General features: G+C 31.6%; 2 protein-coding genes, 1 non-coding gene and 2 pseudogenes across 4 annotated transcripts in view; all 5 read right to left on the reverse strand.

The window, feature by feature from the left end:
• Window positions 1-8,722, reverse strand: part of LOC124947339 (unc-112-related protein-like) — a 33,918-nt gene extending 25,196 nt beyond the window's left edge. The window contains exon 1 of one of the 2 annotated variants that reach the window (XM_047489381.1): window positions 8,638-8,722. In XM_047489381.1, coding sequence (XP_047345337.1) covers window positions 8,638-8,707 — 70 coding nt within the window. In that variant the 5' untranslated portion in view covers window positions 8,708-8,722. Of the gene's footprint in view, window positions 1-7,872 lie in introns of both variants that reach the window. The other variant, XM_047489380.1, reaches the window with a different exon arrangement.
• A 249-nt stretch (window positions 8,723-8,971) lies between these two features.
• LOC124947351 (40S ribosomal protein S25) lies at window positions 8,972-10,393 on the reverse strand. The gene is made up of 3 exons (XM_047489402.1): window positions 10,324-10,393; window positions 9,745-9,837; window positions 8,972-9,518 (listed from the first exon to the last, which is right to left on the reverse strand). The coding sequence occupies exons 1-3, from the start codon at window positions 10,324-10,326 to the stop codon at window positions 9,255-9,257; spliced, it is 360 nt and encodes a 119-aa protein (XP_047345358.1). The 5' UTR covers window positions 10,327-10,393; the 3' UTR covers window positions 8,972-9,254.
• LOC124947388 lies at window positions 9,610-9,679 on the reverse strand. The gene has a single exon (XR_007100396.1). It is a non-coding gene; the product is annotated as a small nucleolar RNA SNORD57 (small nucleolar RNA).
• Window positions 10,394-14,221: 3,828 nt separating the features above from the next.
• Window positions 14,222-15,258, reverse strand: LOC124947201 (annotated as a pseudogene).
• On the reverse strand, window positions 15,119-24,451 carry LOC124947349 (annotated as a pseudogene).
• Between the last annotated feature and the right edge of the window lie 740 nt (window positions 24,452-25,191).

Below are 25,191 nucleotides of genomic sequence, written 5' to 3' on the forward strand. Positions count from 1 at the left end.
CGCGAATTTTTCAAATGACCTTCGTATTTTCCAAATACATACATACATATATACATAGATCGCGTATATTGTAATCGTAAATTTAGAAAACAATTTGCTGATATTATCGAAATAATTGAGATTAATGAATCGATCTATAAATTTATCATATAACATAAAAATCATTTTTAGCCAGTCGAGATAATATCGACAAAAAGAGAGAAACAGAAAGAGAAAAAGAGAAAGAGAGAGAGAGAGAGAGAGAGAGAGAGCGAGAGAGAGAGAGAGAGAAATACGTTTTTTAATTCGAACGAATACATACATACGGCAGAGCTATACCTCCGAGCGATTTCCTGGCCTAAAAAGTCAGACGTCGGATAGCCGTATGACGAGAGCTAAATAACAAGATAAATTGCGAGGATGTCGGTAGTTACTTCATCGCATCAGCTCGTCAGTTTAATGCTCGTTCGCAATCGACTTTTCGCGCTTGTTTCTAACTCATCGTGATAAATAGGGGACTAACTGCTGTATGTAGCTCGATTATTTCGTATAAAATAATACTTCGACCGATCAGAATTTTTATCTGGTTGTTTTTTACATGTATATGTACGTATATATACATATATTTATGTATTATATATGATAAATATATAAATAAATAAATAAATAAATAAATATATATATATATATATATATATATATATAGAGAGAGAGAGAGAGAGAGAGAGAGATAAGTTAATATGTATATATAAATCACAAAACTATAATAATCCTATATATATATATATATATATGTTTACATGTGTATATATCATCATGTCTTACATATGGAATCCAGTCATCTTATTTCGATCTACAGCTGTATTGCTTCCTACACTCGACGCTTTCAGCATTATATTCTTCTTTAAAACTTTCTTCAGACTCTTGGATTACAAAATCTGTATAATTTTCATCCGGAGATGAATCTTTCGTAAGGGAGATCTTTACATTTGAATTTGCCTGAACTTTGATTTAACCTAAAATTTATTACTTTGTCGCTTGAAACGTTTTCTACGTTTATTAATTCGTTGAATTACTCCTGATGACATAATTGTGAATTGAATTAATTTTATTTAGAAGACAAGTTTGATCTTCTTTATGTTCCTTTGTATCTTTCAAAGTTAGATGAAGTACACGTTGTTCCAATTGTTATTCTTCATTTAAGAAAACGCATAACAAATCTTTGTCATTAATAATGATTAATACGTAGAATAAAACTTCATTATCTTCATAAGTAGCAAGATTTACGTCATAAGTATATAATTTTACGATGGCTCAATTATTCCTGAAAAACACCAAGTCATCTGAACAAAAAGCCATAGCGAATAAAAATATCGATAGTAACTTTTAAACAACTAACAAGGTTTCGTAATTAGTTTCATAATGTTCGAAATTACTACGATAAGTCGAACGATAGTAAAAATTTTCCATCTGTATAAAACGAATATATATATATATATATATATATATATACGGTCTATAAATATCCTGTCATTAATAACAAAGAAAAACATTCTCCATATTTTTTAATCCTATAATTTATTGTCTTTTTTAATCATTTCAATCGTTTTTTCCCAAATCATTATTTCTATTAATTCCTAATCCCTTCTTATTTCTCTAATCATATGTTCCTTTATCAAAACCGTCTACTTTTTCTAATCTGTCCTCTGATTCTTCGACGATTCTGTTCATTTTTTTTTTATTATGTCGAATATTATTATTTTGAAATCAAGCGAACGGATAAAAATCCAAAACACCTTTGTTTTTTATTTCAAGGATTACATCGACTATGAGAAAGCTTCACTATCTGGCTCTCTTCGAATCTCCTCTCCTGGACTTATATGGTTCGCCGTTCGCCCGGTTTAACCGCGATAATGGACGTTGCTCGGTCAAGGTTTCGGACGAAGTTTGCGTCAGCCCTCCCTCCCTCCCTCTCTCCCTCTCTCTCTCTCTCTCTCTCTCTCTCTCTCTCTCTCTTTCTCTTTCTCTTTCTCTCTCTCACACACACACATGCACACACATACGCACATGCGGGCGCGCGCGCACGCACACAAACACTTACTTTTCTTTCTCGAACCACAAGAATTACCGTTCCACGAGTTCAATTCTTCAAGTGTTCGGTTAGTCGATTCATGTTCCGTTACATTCGATCAGGTGTAAAGAAGAAATATCTTATTTTTCACAGTGAAATGAAAAAATAAATAAATAAGTGAATATTCAAGATAATACAATGTTAGTACGAGTAGATACATTATAGATATTATAAATTGAATATAAAATTCAATAAGACGAAGTATTTATTCTTACTTACCGATTTTTTATCCAAAATAAAAGTTATTTTTATTTCAATAATCTCAAAATCGTACTGGTATTGGTATCTACTTTAAAAATTTCCTTTTTCTTTTTTCTTTTTTTTTTTCATTTCTACTTTATCAAAGCTAAGAATTCAGACGACGAAAGTGACAAGAATGTAAAGATTTGAAAAGAAGAAATCAAGGGAGCCTTAAAAGCTTTCGTCGTGCTATCTTTAAAGTCGTCCGGATAGTAAGGTGAAAATATCTTGGATATCACGTTCTTATTCGTATAGGAAATAGAAAAAGAAGTTATATATACTAGCGAAGAAGATGTAGCTTATGGTAAGCTCAAATGATGGAAAAAGTTAATTATGCGAGAAACCTTAGAAGCTATATACCCATGCACGTGTTTTCGAACGATGTTCGTGAGCGATTTCTTTTTTGTTATCTTTTTTTCTTTCCTTTTTATACGTTGCTCCCAAAGGACAAAAATATGTGAATCAGCGTAGGTAGACAAGTACCTACTATGACTCACTATCGACGACTGAAAGATTTTCGTCTAGCCACAACCCCTTTGGAAAGTGGCCAAACCTGTCTATAAAAACGAACTTCTTTTCTCTCTTGTAAAGAAAAGATACAGAATACGCCTTATTCTTTCTTTATTTTTCTTTCCTTTTCTTTTCTTTATTTCTTTATACGATCCCCGACGATTTCTTCAATTTACAATTTGTCTCTTTCTTCGTCAGAAACCTCCGACTTTCGGGGTCAACGATATCGTTCAATCGGAACTGATAAGATGATCCTTTACAACGCCATGTTCAAATGTATTCGTATTTTTGTAAGTCTTATTTCATATTTTCGACAGAAAAAATTCATTATTATTTTATGAATATAAGATTTACGTACTATAGTATAAATAAATACTTATATATATTTATATATATTTATCATATATAAGTTATAGTATAATATAAATTATATAACATAAATTTCACGTTATACAATTGGATATTAAACAAAAAAAAAAAAATTGAAAAGAAAAGAAAAAAGAAATAAGAAATAGAAAAAAGTAAAGTTTGTATTTCTTTTGTCTTTTTCAATCTATTTCAGCATAGACTGAAACGTTTAGAAATACAAAGATGGAGTAGTTCCTTTGAAACATATATATATATATATATATTGTTAAGAATACTATTGTGAGATAAATTCTAAAAGTAACATATGACACGTAAGACCGTCGACGAACCATCGGAAAATTCTTCCACTCGCATGAAAAGTAAACACCGACGTTCGCCATTTTCCCAAAATAGAAAATACGTGAGTCGGCGAGTAGGAAGTTCAAGAAAGCTCCTGTGAACCACCGCTACCAGAGAAGAGAACAAGAGAGTAAGAAAAAGAGAGAGAGAGAGAGAGAGAGAGAGAGAGAGAGAGAGAGAAAGAGAGAGATGTAACTAATCCTCTTAAGGTCCTTCCAAGAAAGGATACTGCAAATGGGATTACCATGTTTTTAAAGCAACATAAATCGCCTCTCTCTTTCAGATTTTCTTTTCTTTTTCTTTTTTTTCAATTTTGCCATACTCTTGCCACTGAAATTTTTTTCTTTTGAAACAGCAAGAAAATTATTTCTCTATCTTGTAATGTTTAATGAAAAAATTAATCGAAATATTCGTTCAAGACGAGTAGAAAAAAACAGATATATATATAATATTGGATTTATCGACAATAATTAAATATTATTGTAAACAAACAGGAAATATTTATCAATCAATCGAATAAATACGATATTTTATAATAATAAATCCTATCATTTTCTATAAGCTTATTCATGAAGTTAATTCATGAAGCATCATTTTATTATAATAAACATCTTACTTATAATAATATTTACGTATTTATTAATCAACTCGATATAATTTTGCGAAGATAAAAGCAAACATAAACGAGAGGACAGAAAACCAAAGAAGGAAATCGTGTATTTGTTTCGTCATTAATTCCATTAAATTAATTAATAAATTCTTTCATTATAAATCCATCACGATAAAACAAATTAAAAAAAGGAAAAAATATTATAATTTTCATTTGAAATTAAATATATAAAAATATTTAATATATAGATATTAATAATTATATTATATTGTACATATAATTATATAATTAATTATTATGATATAATAATAATTTATTTCAATTGATTTATGTTATTGAATAAAACTCATTTATCGAAATGGAACATAAATTCGTAACTAAAAAAAAGATCGATTCATTTTTTTTTCTTTTTTTTTTTTTTTTTACTAAAAGGGGAAATAAAGATTTTCTTTGCACCAAAAGCGCGTAGAAAATTTCAGCAAGTTTACCACGAAACGACGACGATGACGATGGATAGTCGAACGTGTCTCTCTTTTTCTCGTTTATTTTCTTTTTCTAAGCCAAATAAGAAGAAAAATAGAGAGATAAGAGTTACGGATCTATCTCGGTTCTTCAAGGTTTTCCTTCAGTCTAGAGTCGCAGAATCCGACGTTCAACAAACGTCACGTTTTCTCGATAGTTTGTTCTTCGTTCTTGTCCTTCTCAAAGGAGAAGAAGAAAAGAGCATAAACGTATACGATAATGACCATGGCTTATCTGTTTTATATTATGAATGAATCTTTCTTAGAACTATATCTATCTCTCTTTATCTCTTTCTTTCTTTCGGTTTAAAGATCGAATGGAATTGATGAAGTTCTCTTTTTTTCTTTTGACATCTTATTTATCCGTTTATAAATTTTAACTAATGACCACGATGAAAAAAAAATAACGAATATATGTACATGAATGGCAAAATATTCAAAGTTCGATTAATCTTCAAGAAATGTTATTGAATCTCTCTCTTTCTCTCTTTCTCTCTCTCTCTTTTTCTCGATTTAAAGATTAAAAAAAACATTGAAAAATGTTAAGCAACATGAAAATGAAAACAATAAACGAACTAAATATATAAATGACAAAATATTAAGTGTGCTAAAAATCTACCTTCGATAAATTTCATTGAATTTCTCTCTCTTTCTTTCTCTTTTTTCATCTTCTCATTATTTTCTTTTTTTTCGTCGTTTCCGGTTTTTTTTTTTTTTTTTTTTTTTTTTTTTTTTTTTTTTTTTTTTTTTTTATATATATATATAAAAGAACATCTTAAGTCTTCCATTTTTCAGGCCGAGGTCAACGGGACGTATCCTTCGTTCATGTTAATAAATCATTCGTGGGCGAGATCGAAACAAAACGAAAGAAAACGATAAGAAATGAAATGAAAAAAAAAAGAAAAAGATAAAGAACAAAAACAAGACATGCTATTTTACTTTCACGTTTGAAAGTTCAAAGTTCAAGGACAACAATTAGAATTTATAATAGACAAAATTTGCGAGAAGAAAAATGAAATGAAGATGTTATATCGTTTCAATCGATAGAAATATTTGTGGAGTCTGAGAAAGGGCTCGAAAATTTTACCTGAACATTCTTTCTTTCTTCTCAAAGCAGCAACAGGTCAAAAGCAAACTACTACTACTACTACTATTACTACTACTACCACTACTACTACTACTACTGCTATACCTTCTATAAGAATGAGTAAAGATATCCATAATAAAACGAAAATAGTTTGCACGAGAGACCTTCAAATTGTAGTAGGTATATCTAAACGTATGAGCCCTTCTCGGGCTCGTTAAAATTTCTTTTAGTAGTAACAGTAACGATACAACGACAACACAACCGGACCAAACTAGATTGACTTATCACGGTTGATTATTGCTCATGATTTTACGCCTTCCCTTAAAAGGACCATACCTCTTCCTATCGAGATCGTTTCGTGTCTCTTGCTTTTCCGAGGCATGACATGACATAAAAAAAGGATCACCCCTCTTCGTAATACTTCAATAGAGTCGTCAAATCGATCCAAGCTAAAGTTTCCAAAGCTTCAACGATCCCTTTCGATGGAAATCGATCGATGAAATCTAATATACGGAAAGTATTTCTATAGTATATACATGATAAACATCATTGTAAAAATATCTTTTCTTCTTTTCTTGTTTAGTTTTTTTTTTCTTTTTTTTCTAAAAATTTATATAAAAAGATCGTAATGATATCATCGATCATTAAAACGATTGTCGATTGTGTTTCATCGGTTACCGTGAATGTTATTATTACCGCATCGATCGATTTCATGGAAAAAAAAAAAAAAAAAGGAAAACAAAATGTTCACCTTCGATCGTCGTTAAAAGATTATGCGAAGATTCTCATAAATTATGATTTCATCGTATAAGGCAATTTGAAAATTCGCGGTCTTTAAGTTCAACGGAAAAAAAAATGGCACACGAATTGTAGCCGATTGGAGAGAGACAAAAAACAAGAAAAAAGTAACGCAAATAAAAAGTTGTACATACTAAGGAATATTTTTCACTTTCGAATGTTTTTTTTCTCGAGAAATCACAAAGATACAATTCCTGTATTAACAATTACTATTTTCGGACGGCGTGTCTTGATGATAACCTAACTTCATTACGTAATACATACTGTATGTTTATGTATTAATAATTCCTTGCGTAAGACGCTTATGAAGCGCTACGCGTCGGCCTTTGACGATAAACAAGAAATACCTGTTGCATTACCTATTCGTTCGCAATATCAGTTATAATACTTTCTTTCTATTGTCCATCCTTTATCATCGAACTTCCGATTATCATGAGAAAATGTATGTTTTGCGAAAGTCGAAAGGATAAACAAAAAAAAAAAAAAAAAAAAAAAAAGAAAAGAATAAAATTCGAGAATATTATATCGCCTCATCGCAAAGAATTTTGTTGTTAGAATGTTTCGTGTCATCAAATAAGCAAATGAATTCAAGTGCAAGGAGTTAAAGACGAGAGCTAGGCGGCCGCGTTCGCTTAACGATATCCGTTGTCGTGTTACACGTCGTTAAACTAGTTCGGTGCGTCCAGTTTTTCCACTCTCTTGCTCGCCTCGTCCGCCCAACGTTCGTCCCTGAACGACGAAAGAGACAACGAAGACGAAGAGAACGAGAGGATGATAACGGAGGCGGTATGTTCGTCGTTCCTTTGGAGAGAGAAAAAGAGAAAGAGAGAGAGAGAGAAAGAGAAGGGGTAGGAGAGAGAGAGAGAGAGAGAGAGAGAGAGAGAGAGAGAGACAAGAATGAGTGAATTGTAAGTGCGGCCCTGCATCGATGCCGATAACGACGCAACTTGTTGCCTCTATACTGATTAACTCTACCGGGATCAAATCACCAAATATATTTTTTACTTTTCGATATCCTCCGAGAATCGTTCCAACTATGGAGATTTTTGTTTAGATCGAACAAAATTTTACCTTCGATACGAAAAGAGGTAAATATGTATATAGACGTAGATGTAAAAGAAAAATGTAGACTTTCGAATGCGTTCATTTGACACAAGAAAAAGTCAAGTATCAATATCGTAACGGATATATTAAAATCAATGGGGAAGGGAATACGTGAAACTCTAGCGAAAGCTTAGTATCACGTGCTCTTACTATATATCTCTCTCAATTAGTTCGTTCGACTTACCGAGATCCTCGACGAGACGTAGCATGACACCACCGATATGCAATTCTCCCTTGACTCGTAGACTCCTCTCCACCTGCAGATCCGTCACGTAGACTCGCAGTACCCAGCTGCCGTCTACTTCGTGACCGTCCGAATACATTTTTCCTTCGTTCCTTTTTCCAACTACTTTATTACGCCGATTTATCTACTTTTTTTCTTCTTCCACCTCCTCCTCTCTTCTCTCTCTTTCTCTCTTTCTCTCTCTCTCTCTCTATCTCTTACTCTACTTCTATATCTTACTCTCTCAACTCCTTTATAATGTCGTATCGTTGGATGCACGAAAATGTATCATGGTACCACTTTCTTTCCACGTGTTTCGATACGACCTAACATTCGTAGCCGATTAACGATCAAATACTAATCCAAATCCTTTCACAATAATAACAACAATAATAATGACGACGACGACACGACGACAAATTCGCGCGAAGTTTCGTCGCCAGTGCGAAACCAATATTATAACGCTCTTCTCCGGATACGGTAACGCAACGTATATACGTGTGTACGTGTATTTCGAAGGATCGTTCCTCACTCCCTCTCTCTCTCTCTTTCTCACTCTACTTCGCGAGATCACTCGCCGAGAGACGCCCCCCACCACTACTACACTACCACACCAGTGCGAGGCACAGGATCACGCGACTTACGATCTACGACCGATACTCCACGGGCCCTCGCGCTCGGCTACGCTCGGCTTCGCGACTGAGAATGCGATGTGCAGCTACGAACCAGTATAGTTGTCGTCGTTCGGCGGCCTGAGTTCGGTATGCGCGCAGCGGATCGCTTCCCCCACTATCATCCTTGTTGCTTCTTCTGTCCTTTCCTATCAGCCGCGCCTTCGTCAGTCCAACTTTTATCGTCAGGGACGAACCAACGCGTGGGTGGAGAGGGCGCCATGCAACTAGCTTTACGAAAAATTCGAGAATTTTCTTTCTCTTTACCTTGTACGTTTTTTATACCTTACAACGAAAGTACAAAATTTAGTATTAATCGATAACTTGAATTCTTATGGAGATTATTATCTTTAGCAATTTTTATAAGATTTTTAATAGATACTCAGACATTCATTATATTTTCATTAATTTTTATTCATTGAATTCGCTTATGTATTCGATAATCAATTATTTAGAACTGTATTAAATTAAAGTTGTCATTTTCTACGTACAAAGAAAACTTTGATTGAATTTCTATTGAATTCAAAATAAATTGTTGCTTTCATACTTAAATAACGTAAGAAGTCTTTTAAATTAAATAAATCATTAATTACCAGTTGAAAATATTGATTATTAAAAATACTGATTTATACAAATATTTTATTAAGCAACTTTATACATAGTGTAACATTTTTATGTCGCTGGATCATCTCCCTTCGTAGTTCTAGTATAAATCAGTTGAGCATGATGCTGAACTACTTGTTTGATCAAACCTTTCTGTTGTAGCTCGATCAATGCCCTTCTAGCAAGAGATCCTCTAATTTTCAGCCTTTCACTGACGATTGAAGGTGTTATCAATTTGTATTGAGGAACTTCTCTCAGCAATTTGTCATATGTTCCTCTATCAAACAACACTTGGTTGTTTAATTTGTCTCTTACTTTACCTTTGGACCACTTCTGCAATAATAAAGATGCATACCAATTTATAATTTAAGTAGAATTAAAAAATATACATATATAATGTTATACATTTATCAAAAAAAACATCTCATCAGGCTCATTAAATCAGATTTTTGCTTCCACGATTAATCAAGCAAGAAAAATTGTCATCACATGAGATAATACTTTTATATGTAATACAGCATGTAAAAAAAAACCTAGAGATACAGGATAAATTGCAAACCTTCTTCTTAGCTTTCCCTCCAGATCCACCTTCCTTCTTTTTTTGGGTCTTTTGGGGTTGCTTGGAAGATCCCTTCGTATCCTTTTTAGGCGGCTAAAATGAAACGATTAATGTAATAATAACTGTATTTACTCTTTATACATTTACAATAAACTATACATATTAATAAACTCGTTAGTAAACTAAATATGTTAATAAATAATAACAAAGTCTAAGGTTAGAAAAATATTGAAAATATATAAATGAAATTCTTATTAAAAACATTATTTTGTTCTCTATGAAATATTAACGCGTATTTATGTAATATAACCAATTATTTACTCGTTAAAGAATTAAAACGCTTAACTAATGATTAATAATAATGTTTCACGCGTTTAGTTTAAGCCATGCGGATATAATCGACGAAAGGTTATCCTCATATTTATGTCCGTAAACTTTTCATTATAATTAAATATTCACTTTCTTTTTATTATAAATTCCTCATCGAAATATTATGAAGTGTTGTTATTTACAAATATTATTATTTACAAATAACTTTCTAATCATTATATTTTTTAGATATTCTCATATGCGACTTACCATGATGGCTGTCTATACGGAAAGAAAATGGGGATCTGACGATTGCCATACCGTTTGGCTACAGTGCTGCCACAAGGTGCTACTACTTCAATCAATATTACATTTAAAAAAAATTTATTCATATACATATAGTAATATTTATAAGTAATACAACAATTCTATTCTTTTAACGTTTAAAAATTTACAAAAGTTTTAGTTTACTATTATTAGATTTATTAAATTATTAAAGTAGTATTTTCATTAAAGTAGTATTTTCAATTGAATAATATAACTTCTATGTTCCTATATTTTTTATATGTAAAAAGTAACATTGAACTTTACAGATCGTAACAATATTCATTATCAATTTATTTAAAAAATATGTTCAAATAATATGACAATGTAAAATAAATATATAATACCTCATTATATATATATATATGTATATATATCTTATATATATCTATTTGATTACATTTTTTTTTCATATATATTATTCTGTCTGAAAACATTCGATATTATCGCATGACTATTATGATTCGTATCATTCATAAGATGTTACATATCATATATATTTCTTTGCAGAATCCTGAGTAACATCGTCATTTGAATTTTCTGGACTTGAAGTTCTTTCATAGTAATCACAATGACTAGTAAAAAGGGACATAATCTTAAAATTGAATCTGAAATTGATAGAAATAGGAATGAAGGTAATTGAAAGAAGGTTATATTATGTATTCAAATAATATATATGTATTCATTGATTATTAACAAAAAAAATTTTTTTAATTCTTATTTTTTAATGTGTGATTTTTTTTCAATTAATTTAACAAAGGAACTTTTATATATCGTTTCAGTTCTTTGTGTTTTATTATGTAAATTTTCACTTAATTTGAATTGATTTTCAAATGCTTTTTCACTTTATCTTTTTTTTTAAAACATTTAGCTTTGCTTTTAAGATTTTGTCTATGATATGACTTTGATCAATATCAGTTGCAATACTATCATTACTTTTTCTACTCATATGTTTCTAAGGATCTAATTCTTGTAGTAATTTTTTACTAGTGGATGTATCATTTATATGCTTCTTAATAAAATTTGTTTTCATTGATACAGGAGATTCCGAATTTCTTGAATTGATTAAAGCTTTTAAAAAGGTATTACTTCTTTTTGATTTATAATTTGTAATATAAAAAAATTGTAATTTTTATTTTTTGCAATGGTGGCTCTTCATCTTCATCTGTATCAGATGTAATCATTTTCTTAAATTTCTATAAAACTGCTTCTACAAAAATGGAGGGTTAAAAATAAAACAATATGAGAACATTATTTCATTTCCTTATTTTATTTATATTTTACCTGATTGTTCTTTGTTTTATACTATTGGTAAATTACTTAAAACTTCAGAATTTCATGTTTCTAACATTTTCCATCATTCATGATTTGTACTTATTGATTGCATTTGAGAAACAGAATCTAAATATTTACATGTTTCATTTCGAGAAATAGGAAATAACATTGTCAAGTTATTTCACCAAAAAAGTTCTTTTAAAGTAGAAGAAAATTTAAATAATTATGATCAAAACCGATTGAAATAAAATGTTAAGAAAAATATACAATTATTTTATGATTATTAAATAGAAAAAAACACTCTCATATTGATCATAGTGTATTAACGAGGAATTAAATATTTATAAGTTGTTAGTGTCATGCAATTTTTAATATTTTTTTAATAATTACAAAAAAAGAAAATAACTTATATTCTAACATATATGTGTGTGTGTGTGTGTATATATATTTAAAAATATTAGAAAAATTATTCTTCTATTTACTTAATTCTTTCAACATTATAATCAAGAAAAAAGAATCATACAGAAAAATCATCACACTATAAAATATAATAATAAAAAAATCAATGTATAATCAAATTCTTCAATGAAATTATTAAACTTTATCTTCTATCTCACGTAAAATAAACAGATTAGCTTTTTAATGCATTTACATCACAACTCTACTTATGATAAATGAAAGTCGCGGCTCGAAGAATAATTTACGCATGGTAATAAATGACGATCGTCATGTGGTTACGGATGCAAATGATTGATAATTAACAATCTAATTAAAAGAAAAGCCGTATACATGATTCTAGAGTAATAAATGACTTGCGTATTGAATCTTTTTTTTTATGAATCACTATTCTCAAACATTCTCCACAAAATATATATCCACAACTTGTTGTAAGTCTGCATACGACTTGTAATTCATTAAACCATATCGCACATATTAAGGGTAAAAGTCCATCGCATAGTATCTCCTTTATTGTGATGGCGTATCGCTATGTGTTTCGTTCTCGCATAGTATAAGGAATTCTTTAATAATTTCAACGCGCTCGCATTATCATTGTAAATGGAGATGTCGGGTTCAATACCTAACCAAAGTTCCGAGAAAGTACTAAATATTAAATATCAGGTCTAGTAATAATTAATGTTGTTTTTAGTATTTGTTTAAAATCCTGCTTGCCGCTAACTTCATCAACATAACCTACAAATATGTGGTACATACAGAAAGTGTGAAGTGTAATTAATAAGCTTTGCTGCAAAAAGTTTGTGTTTGAACTGTTTTATTTTGCAAAACTAGGGTTAATAAAATGGCAGATGAAAAGCATATTCGGCATTGCATGCTTTACGAGTTCCAATTAGGAAAAAAAGCAAATGAAGCTGCGAAAAATATCTGTAGTGCTTTGGGTCAAGATGCTGTTGGCGTCAGAAAATGTCAGCGTTGGTTTAAGAAATTTCGAGAGGGAAATTTTTCGTTGAAAGATGAAAGTGGTCGAGGCCGTGTGTCCAATTTTGATCAGAAAGCACTTCAGGCTCTTTTGGTTAAAAATTCTCAAATAACGCAACAAGAGCTTGCGACAGCTTTAAATTGTTCGCAAAAAACTATTTGCAATCAATTGCGTTCACTTGGTAAGGTCTCAAAATTTGGAAAGTGGGTTCCACATAAATAAACTGAAAACAACCGCAATCAAAGAGTGATAATTTACAGTTCGGTACTCTCTCGTCAAAACCGTTTGACGTTTTTAAAGCAAATTGTTACCGGAGATGAAAAATGGGTGCTTTATGTTAATCTGAAAAGACGGCCTCAATGGTTGGACAAAAATGAAGCTCCGCAGCCCATCCCAAAGCTTGACCTGCATGCAGAAAAGTGATGTTGTGTTCGGTGAAATTAAAAAAAAATTTATTATGAACTCTTACCAGCCAACCAAATCATTACAAGTGTAGTGTATAGTGCACAATTGGAAAGGTTAACTCGAGCTTTGAGAGAAAAAGAACCAGCACTGATTAATCGGATGAGCGTAATTTTTCATCACAATAACGCATACTGCAAGAATCACGGCGAAAAAACTACGCCAGTTGGGATGGGAAGTTCTCCCTCAACCTACATATTCTCCTGATATTGCCCCATCCGATTATTATTTGTTTCGTTCCTTGCAAAATTTTCTTCTTGGAAAACATTTCAATAATGAAGAGTGTCTCAAAAATGCCTTGACCGAATTTTTTGAATAAAAATCAGAAGAATTTTACAATAGAGGGATTAACCGCTTTAGCGCCACGCAGAGCGATCGCGCTGTTCACATTCTGTGCTGAAATGTACCGCGATGTTTGGTCACGATTGTCAATTCGTAACGCACTTGGTTTCGAATGTAGTTCGTCGCGAGTCATATCAGAGTAATTAATTTTTTTTTTTTCAAATAATCGTAAACCACCTGCATAAATAAGCAGTTTATTATAATTATAATTATAATTATAATTATATTTAATATAATTATATTTATTTAATATTTATTTAATTATATTTTATTATATATATTAATATAATATTTAATATAATTAAATTATATTATTATAATTATATTTAATTTACTTTTATTTACATATACTTCTGCATAGTACACATATGTTGCCAACATTTTTGAAAATATAAAAAAACATAATATAATATTTTATTTATAATAGATATAAAACAAGATTACTAATGTTTATTATTTTTAAAACAGACATGTTTATCAAAACATAGTGGATGAAGCCCTTTTTGCAATGCGCACAAATTAAATTTCATAGTTTTATACCGGTAATTTTACTGCTACAAACTACGCACTGTCTTCAATTTCTGCCTGGTAGTTTCATTAATAATCTGTCACCATCACTTGTCATATGTTGTTTTTTGACTTACATCCATTTATGCTTTATTTCAGATATAATACTTGATGTAAATTCCAGTTGAGTCATTGGCTTCCTTTTAGTGACTTCCTTATAAAATAGCTATGAATTTAATATCATAGGGGAATGATGTCCATAATTTTTTTTTCAATATTTTACCGTGCGGCGTTCATCAAGACAGATGTATAACATTTTGTCCGATTCGTCCACTTCCCCATATAACGATTATAACAGTCAATGATACATGGTTTTACTCTACTTCTTTCGTTTCCATTTCGTTTTTTAATTACAATAGTAATGTTATCTGAAGCATGCGTCGAAATTAACAATACAGGTTTTTTTACGGACTTATTTTCGCAGTATCCACACGAAAGTACTTCTCCATCTCGGACATATTTCGCTTCATTAATTTTAGGTGTTTTTATATCGCCAAGTACGTCTTTTCTATTACTTCTAATTGTTCCCGTTAAGTATGTATTTTTGGAATATAAATATTTAGCCAATGCGATACTACTGAAATAATTATTGACAAATACATGATGCCCTTTATTTAAATACTGGCTTTGCTCTAATAAATTTATACGATATCGTATCCAAGTCCATATTCTCGTGACTTAGTATTATCAATTTTTCCTTTAGCACCCTTATAACACTAAAAACTTAAACAATATTTGGATAATGCGTCGCAGAGCATCCAAAATTTTATACCCTGTCGGTGGTGTTTTTTATTCGGCATATTGTATGATGCTCGAATGGCATAGAGTTCCTACCATCGATAGATAATTCCTTATGCGGTTTATAGTACAGTTTGAATATTCGCGTGTTCAACTATTGGAATAAATGTTACGCATGATCGTTTTCATGGCCTGCTGGGAAACATTCTTTATTATCAACTAAGTGAAAACATTGAAAAATAATCTGGAATCTACTTCGCGAAAACATTTTTGAAAACCAAGGTATGCTCCTTGAATTTGGGGTCCAATAAGAAAATATTGTTGGATTTCATGTGTTTTTATTAATTGTTCGGCATACTTATTCGTTTCGCGAACCATCACTGTTAACAGGGATGAATCGATGAACAGATTAAAGTAATCGATAGGTTTAGATTCGTTAGCTAACAATGGCTGTGGCCCAGTGTCTTCAGTAAAGGGAAATAAATCCCCTTGTTCACTTATATTATCGATAGAAATACTTGCAGACGTAGCAGAACAGATAAAATTGCATGGAATACTATTTTCGCTATCAAATCAGATGTATCAAAAACGTCTATTTTCCTTTTTTTGAGACTGAAACGATCTTATTACTGTTATAATCAGATTCATTAGTTGAATTAGATCTCCAACTTGACTTAGTTCTTTTCTTTTTCGTATCCATTGCCCTTCAAGAGATACACGAATAATAAATAATTAAATTAATTTAAAAAAACTAATGTATAAATTACCTTTTGAATTGGAACACCAAAACTTGTGTTATAAAATGTTATCACGTAAACAAAATGTAAAATCCGAATACTTTGAGTGTACAATATAATGTTTCTGATATGACTGATGAAACTTTTAGGAATAAAAAATTGACTGATGACATGAACAGCAAACGCGCCGAGCGGTATATTTCGACGAAAAAAAAGAGCAGCGCAATTATGTTGATTGTATTACTCGCAGACAAATGAATGAAGCGTTATCGCGCTGCATGGCACAATCCAACACGGATTTTTAAGAACCCTTGGCACTAAAACGGTTAAGATGTTATCAGAGCGTTGGGCACAAGTCGTTGAAAACAATGACAACTATATCGTTGATTAAATTCTTTTATTTTGTTTAAATAAATTAGTATTAAAAATGTGTTAGAAAACGACATTAATTATTACCAGACCTGATACAAGACCTCTTTTGCAGCATCTGTAATGACCATATATTCCGCCTCTGTAGTTGATAACGTAACTGTCCATTACTATCTCGAATCCCATGAAATAGGGCTTGCACCAAGAAGAAAAACAATCAGTATAAGAATGGTGATAGTTTATGCAATCTCTGCGTCTGTAAATCCTTTTAAAAAACTATTACCCGATTTATAAGATATGCAATAGTGATCTGTGCTCTTAACCCGTTGACTGCCAACTACGAGATATCTCGTAGTGGGTGCTGCAAGTTTAGAAGTTTAGATTTCAGTTAGGAATTATTAGAAAGGATGAATGAAAAATGTATATAGTGTAGAGGACATATTACTTATCAATTTTTATTATATTATATCAGTAACTTAATATTATTATATTTTGTAAAACTTCATGTTTTCTTTAAAATAAAACCGTGGCATCCAGGGCAAGACGCGCTAAATTTGCGTGGTAGTCAATGGGTTAATATATCTAAGTATCATTTTGGCTACTTTACAGTGTAATTTCTCATCGCAGTTATTCAATTGAATTAAGTAACTCATGACAGCATATGTCGGAACTAGATACAATTGCTAGATACATTATTCCACCTATTTCACGGTATAAATATTGCTTATCTTTATTTGTCTTTTGATTTTCCATAATTAACGCAGTATCTAGCGGGAATTAGAACATTAAATTTCTTTAACAATTTTCTTATTTACATCCTTTGGCTTAGTTTAATTTCATGTTACTTAACAGTAAATTCAATCCTTAGACAATATGTAACATTTCCTAAATCTTTAACTAAAACAAAAGTTTTAGTAAGACTATCTTTAATTTGCTGAAATTTCATTATGTCCCAAGATAATATTGAAATGTCATCGGCAATGGGAAACAATAGCTCTTCTCCTTAATCACGGCGGATCGAAGTTCAATGATTTTAAACCCATTTCTCTTAATTTTTTGTGCCATTTATCCAATTTTATGTGCCATTGTCTATCCCCTACTTTAAATCATAGATGGCCTTCTTTAATTTGCAAATGTGGCGAATGTTACGCCTCCTCCTGTAAGACACATAACTAACATGCCTCGACGCTACCAAAGACACACATGGGTAACCAATTAAAATGAGAGATAACAATGACACCAAAAACAAAGAAGACGAAAAAGACCCCGGGAATACGAAGAAAATCATACACTCTTTGACTCTTCTAGAGACCACAGCCATAGCTGCTGGAAGTCATAGTTTGTACCTACTGTATATCTAAATACATACTGTATAGCTAAATAAACATCACTATTGTTACTTGATGTGAAAAGTTTCTTTCTACATATTGGGTTGTCTACGAAAAATCCACACAAACTTTGTTTCCGGTTTCAAGTTGCTTCAGCATTTTCCTTGCGGTGATTCCAATTATATTATTCGTTTTTTCCATATCTATTAGTTTCTTAAGTGTGCTCTATATGTTTTCTGGTTCTTCCATGTATGTTTTTTCTTCCAGCAGATCGTTTCAGTAAGCAATAATAATATCTATCTGATGGATCATTGGCTGATCATTTCATGAGCAGCCAATGCCATAATAAGGGGAACTGAGCTCAGACGAACTGACCACAGGTGTGAAAATCTCTGTAAAGTCCATACCTGGTCTTCGGCTAAAATCACGAGTTATCAGCTTGGCTTTCTTCCTAGTAATTGCTCCGTTTGACCTGTACTTGTTTATTAACACCATGCGACAGTCAATTATATTCTTTTCCTTTGGTTGCTCGACCAATTCCCAAACATCCTTCTCCAGTATTGACTTAACTTTGCTGATTATTGCTAATAATCATTCATCGGCATCCTTTCTGTATATGGCATCATTTATGGAAATCTCGATAGTGTATCCTGATATATTATCTGAATTAGTTGTACTCTCAAAGTACAATTTTCGTGGTCTGCCTCTTGCTCCAATCCTTATTATTCGAGAGCGTCCGCATCCTCTATTTGATATAGGTTTTGTCTCTTTTCGATGTTATTGACAGCTTCATCTTCGATGTTGTTTTCGTTCTATTCATTCATTTCCATATAAGCTGGAATGGCACTAAGAAGACTTACTGTTACATCATAGCTATCCTTTTCATCCAACCTGATTGAAATTTTTTTTTTCTCATTTAAGCCTACTATCGAATCAGTAAATTTCACATCACTACTTATAATTATTGTTTGTATTTATGTCTAATAGACAATATCCTTTAAAGTTATTGTCAAAATCAGCAGATCCGTATTCCTTTGCCTTGTCAACCAACTTCTTTCGTAATTTTTTAAGATGTGTTTGAATCCAAAAATATGCATCTGTTCGAAATTTGGTTTCGAATTCAATCCATCTCCCCATTGGGATTATTCCTGTAGATTTAGTAACTAATTTATCTTGTAAATAATTAGCAAAGTTGACAGCCTTTTCTCAATACTTTTTCTCAGGTTTGACATCAATTAACAAACATCTGGCCATTTCTAAAAGAGATCTTTTTTTCCTGGTCATTTTCATCTGCATGTATCGCAGACCTCCATAATTCTACAGTCCTTTATTGTAATTCCTTTAATCATGGATTTGTATATGACTGCTTGAATTGTCTTGGTTCCTGTGTCCTAGACGTATCACATATATTAGCAATTTAGAAAATATTGTCTTACTATTATTATATGCACCTTTTAATTTATATAAATTGTTGTATACTTTTGATTTAAAAACTGTTTCGTTATTATTCGTTATAAAGCACTCACTTTGGTTGGTTTCCCACGTGTACGTTTGATGGCGCCGAGACGTGTTAGTTATGTGTCTTTCCTGAGGAGACATGATAGTCGCAACGAGGTCACCACAGCTACTCCCACATGAGTTTCTGTAGGAAGTTTGAAATTGACTTTACGTGTGTAAGTTCGTTTAGGTTTATCTGTAATGGAACCCCAGTGATGTGGTTGGACTTATTGATCTGGTGAAGAGTCTGGTGAAGAGGCTTCAATCTGCCTATTGAAATATTTTTCCGTTGATGTTAATTTTGAATACCCGGTTACTTATGACCTTATACGGGCTAATGTACGATGCTTTTAGTGAACCTTTAACGTGATCACAGCGCAGAAATACATGAGAACAGGTATCAAGATCTTTTAGAATGAAGATCTTAGCTTTGTTGTGGTGAACAGTCGGTGTAAGTTTAAGTTCACGCACGAATTCTCTGTGTTTCTGGTTCTTAAGTCTAATAATACTATAGGTAAGATCTTCATCCATGATTTAGGAGAACACATCAGCGCTGCTTTGAGAGTCCTGTGCATCCTCTCTACAATTCCATTGGATTGAGGATGGTAGGGTGCCGTCCGAGTTTTTGTTGCTCCCACGAGCTGAGCGAAAGCTTGAAAAAGCGCTGACTCGAATTGAGTTTCTTGATCAGTTGTGATTTTTATTACCGTAAGGACAGATCCAATGTTCGTATAGTGCAGTAATGATGTCCTTTAGAAATATAGTTATGTTGTCATGTCCTTCAGAAGTATAGCTACGGGCCATTTAGTGAAACGATCAATGATGGTTAAGGCAGTATTGGCAGTTTTTGACCTTCAGTAGAAAGATGATGTCCAAGTGAATGTGGTTGAAGCGGTTATCAGGTATGTCTATGTGGTTTGGCTTGATCTTGTTGTGAAAATGAATTTTTTCTCGTTGACAAGCAAGAGATTCTCCAGATCATTTGAATGCGTCCTTACGGATTTCAGGCCAAATGTATTTTTCGCGTAAATTTAGAGATGTGGTCTTGCCGCTAAGATGTGAGAGATTATGAATGACTTTGAAAACTGTCTTACGTAATGGTTCTAGTATGAATGATCTGATGAATCCTGTCAAAATGTTACAATCGATACTAATTCCTAGTTCTGGCGTGAGTTTTTGTAGATTCAATGAAATTATCAATTGAAGTCATCATTTTGTAGATTAATTAATTGAGTCTTTGATCAGATCAGCTGGCTCAGTGTTGTTCAGTTGTGCTTGTTGGATTTAAAGAGGTGTGAAAATGGATGACATATTGATGGTATTAATGCGAGATAAGTGCATCTGCGACCGTGTTATCATTATAATCACATAAACTATGTCAGTGGAAAATTGTGAGATGTAGTCGAGCTGTTGTAGTTGACGTTCCGATGCTTTGTCCAGTTTTTGTTTGAAGGCAAAAGTGAATGATTTGTGGTCTGTTTTGATGACAAATTGACGGTAATGAAGCGAGTGATGGAAAAATTTGACTGATACAAAAATAGCAAGGAGTTCACGATCGTATGTGCTGTATTTCTGTCTTGTCTGGCTCAGTTTTCTGGAGAAAAATCCTATGGATTTCCAGGTATCACCTTTCAGCTGTTCTATCATAGTTTAGCTCCGATGGGAGTTGCGGATGCGTCGATTGTGAGAGCCATTAGTTAATTAGAAGGCGGAAAAGCGAGCAATGTGATTGTTGCGAGTGTGTTTTTGCTGTAACGTTTTTTGTTGTGTAGACGTGGAAAGAGATCTTGGGTGAGCGGAGGGCTGTACATGTCTGGATCAGTGGGATCATTGAGTTTACGGTAGTCACCGCACATTCTCCAGCTGTTGTCTTTTTTCGTGTCATATGAATAGGACTGCCGTACATGCTGCTGGAAGGTCTATTGATTCCGAAGTCTAGAGATTCTCTGATTTGAGTTTTTGCCGCTAGTTTATTTGCTCGTGTAGTGACTGGTGGACCATGCGTAGTAATTTTATGCGCAAATGGGCGTGTTTTTGAATTTAAACATGGTTTGCTAATTGGCCTAGTGATCTCGATGAACTGTTTCAAGAATTCAACATACTTAGTAGGCAAATCTGAACTTATAGTTGAGATGCCATAATGCTGTACTTCCATTGCTTTTCCTTTTGATGAGAAATGAGTCACTATATCAATCAGTTGTTGATGTTTTAGATCAATCAGCAGATTGTAGTGAGTTAAGAGATCAGCTTCGATGATTGTTATTTCCACATCGGTGATGATGAAAGACCAGGAGAAATCTCTGTGGAGATTTAAATCAAGATTGATGATTTTACTGCCGTATGTGTTTGTTTATGATGAATTTGCAAGATAGAGTGTAAGTAAGTCAATATTTCGGTTTTTGCAGGTAGTATGGACACGACGGACCAAGAGTCAATCAGGAATTTCTGTTTGATAGTGTTGTAGTAAATGTATAGTCGGAGCTCTTTTTGTCTGGAGTTGCTGTTTTTCATTGCTCCTACTGAGGACTGCAACGTTAGTTTCCCTGATTTGTTGTCAGTGTGGTTGTTGAGGCAAATTTGCAAGGTAAAGTGAAGTATTTTGCTTCGCTGCTAAACCTTTGGTGATAATACCAGGTACTATTGTATGTAGGTGTCAGTGATCTTGGTCTGCTGCGATTACGGTGCCTCGGAGATTGTCTTATTGAAATTGGCCCTACAGTTGTTAGCTTTGTTTGTTAAGTGAGTTGTTGTAGATGCTGTTGTCTGTTTTGTTGCTGTAATTTTAATTCAGTGATCTCCATTATAAGAGATTTTTTAATTTCCATGAACTTTGAGTCAGTATTCTGAGGAATCGATGATGCAGGATGACGTGCAAAGGTTGCCATGACCTAGTTATTTTTTTGATCGTAGGGCATCAGCTTGTAAAAACGGTCCTCAAACTCGGCTATAACATCAAGCGGAAGTTTACTTGCGATAATCAGATGCGGTTTAATATATGTTGGTATTCGTTCACGCCAAAGTTGGTGCAATATGATATTATCAACGAAACCATTAGCCAATTTTATTTTATAAATAAAATTGGCTAATGGTATTTGTCGTAGAAGTTGAGAAGGTATTCTATTTACAAGCGTTGTTTCACGTAAAAATTTTTTTGCTTGGTTTTATCTGGAATCAGAGAGTCGTGGGATTATCGCATTTTTGAGAGTTTTGTACTTATTAGTAGCGGGCTCTTGTCGTATTATGTTTGAAATTTGCTCGATCGTATCGTGGTCAATACCTTAAGGACCATCAGGTACTTTACTTTATCATCGACGATTCCATAAGTAGTGAATTCAACTTTAACCATAATGAACCAGAAATCTGGTCGATTTTTGATGAATGTCACCAATTTGGGTTGCGTTAAATGTAAAAAAAAATATCAAAAATTTGGATTGATTTATCGAGTGATACTTGTCACGCAGTATATTGTTAAGAGCTAGTAGTTGATTATAATTGGGTATCAAAGCCGGAAGGTATCAAACTTTTTTTATACTTTCTTTCAATAGAAATTATATTAATATAATTTTTAATAAGTCATTATTTATTATTATTATCTTTTACCTTTCTTTTACTATGACTTAAATTTAAATAGTTATTTTTAAATCTGTAATCTATATAAACTACAATTTTTAAATTGTTTGCGAATGAGATTAGCGTACTAAAATGGTAGTACGTTTTCACTTCCGTCGCACGTTATACTAACAGATGAACCTTTTTTATTATTTCTAATCTAAGATCTTCCTAGAAATTTTTGAATCGTAGTAGCAAGATGCAATAAAACGTATTCATTCTTGGTTACAAAAAAATATTGAATTGATATATTTATGATCACACACTGTTTCTCGAACTTTTAATAATAATCTCATATTTAAAAATTAATAGACGAAGAAACAGATAGTTTCTTTTTAAAATAATTATTTGCTTTTATGATATGTCGAATGTAATCAAGGATGTAATATGTAATAATATTAGATAAAATATGTAATACAAATTATCATTAACACTAACTGTGCCAAGCCCGGTAAAATGACCATTTTTTAAATTTAATTATAAATTGTAGATTTGTTGTTTTTTGTTTATTTGATTATGTAAAGTCTTAGATTATTTTATTAATACTGTTCATCATCCCTGCTTTTTAATAGTTTACACCATCAATGAGAACAGAAGTAATTTTTGATTAATTCTGATGAACGAGATCTCATTTAAAAGACGAAGGTTTAATCTACGACGTATTCTTTTTGAGTTTCTGAAAAAATTTTATTTTCTTTGAAAAAAAATCATGTTGAAAAATAGTTTCTTTCGGGAATGGTTTATGTATAAATAAAAATCTTTTTCGAAAATTTAAAAAGAATACGATGCATATTAAATCCTCTTTTAAATGCGATCTTATTCATCAAAATCGGTGAAGAATTACTTCTCATTGATGGCATAAATGCTATTTTCGACATTTTTCCCGAAGAAAATGTTTTAGTACTGTGAAGCTTCTAGAAACTTGCAGCAAAAGAGAAGCTCCACTATTGAATTTCATATTATACATATTGAATGGCGTATGTCTTATGTCTGTGAAATAGTGATTGTCTGCTTGTTTGTTGGCTGATGCTTAGATTTTCTAAATATTTCAAAATGCAAAGAAATCCGTTTCACGACACTCACACGGAGAAGCTATGATAACTCACTCGATCATTCTAATGAACTTTAGACAGATGATTCTATGACAAAAATAAGGAAATAGGTATCCAATCATTTAGGTCAATGAATCTGAGTTTCTAAAATATTGTTAAATTTTGAAAACATTTATTAATAAACTCCTTAATAAACTAAACATGTTAATAAATAATGAGAAAGTCTAAGGTTAGAAAAATATTTATAATATATAAATGAAATTCTTATTAAAATCATCATTTAGTTCTCTCTGAAATATTAATGTGTATTCTTTTGATATAATTAATTATTTACTCGTTAGAGAATTAAAAAGGTTAAAAATTAACGATTGATAACAATGTTTCACGCATTTAGTTCATGCCGTACGAATATAATGCATGAATGGTATAAATATTACGTCCGTAAACTTTTTATTATAATAAAACGTTTATAATAAAACATTTTCTTTTTATAATAAATTCCTCATCGAAATATTATGGAGTGTTATTATTCATAAATATTATTATTTGCAAATAATTTTCTAATCATTACATTTCTTATATGCAACTTACCATGACAGCTATTTATACGGAAAGAAAACGGAGATCTGACGATTGCCATATTGTTTGGCTACAGTGCTGCCACAAGGTGCTACTACTTCAATCAATATTACATTTTTAAAAAATTAATTCATATACATATAGTAATATTTATAAGTATATAACAATTCTACTTTTTTAACACTTAGAAATTTACAGAAGTTTTAGTTTACTGTTATTAGATTTATTAAATTATGTTGAATACGTGATCAATTAAAGTAGTATTTTCAATTGAATAATATAACTTCTTTTATATTCCTATATTTTTATATGTAAAAAGTAACATTGAACTCTTTTTTATATATAAAAAGTAACACTGATCGTAATGATATTCGTTATCAATTTATTTAAAAAATATGTTCAAATAATATGACGATGTAAAATAAATATGTAATGTCTATATGTATATATATATATATATATATACTCATTAATATATATACTCACAAAAAACACTAAATTGAGCATATACAAGTCGTATATAAGAATCGTCATTAGATGTTTTTAAATAGAGAATGCGAATAACTATATGTACAAAGGAAACAAATATACATATGGTTAAATAATCTCGACAGTTGGTAATCTTTCAGTATACCGTTTTATCTTATCGTCTGAATTAGTATTGGAATTCAACTCGGTTAAATCAACACTACTTACGATGTAATTTATGTTATACATTTATAATACAATGCAAGTATTGTCCAACTGATTGACTGCTTATTTTACATCATATCTTATTGATTGCTATGCTATTTAAAGTAACATTTGAAAACTTTCAATGTTTT

The sequence above is a fragment of the Vespa velutina genome, chromosome 2 (genome assembly GCF_912470025.1).
Source record: "Vespa velutina chromosome 2, iVesVel2.1, whole genome shotgun sequence".
NCBI lineage: Eukaryota > Metazoa > Arthropoda > Insecta > Hymenoptera > Vespidae > Vespa > Vespa velutina.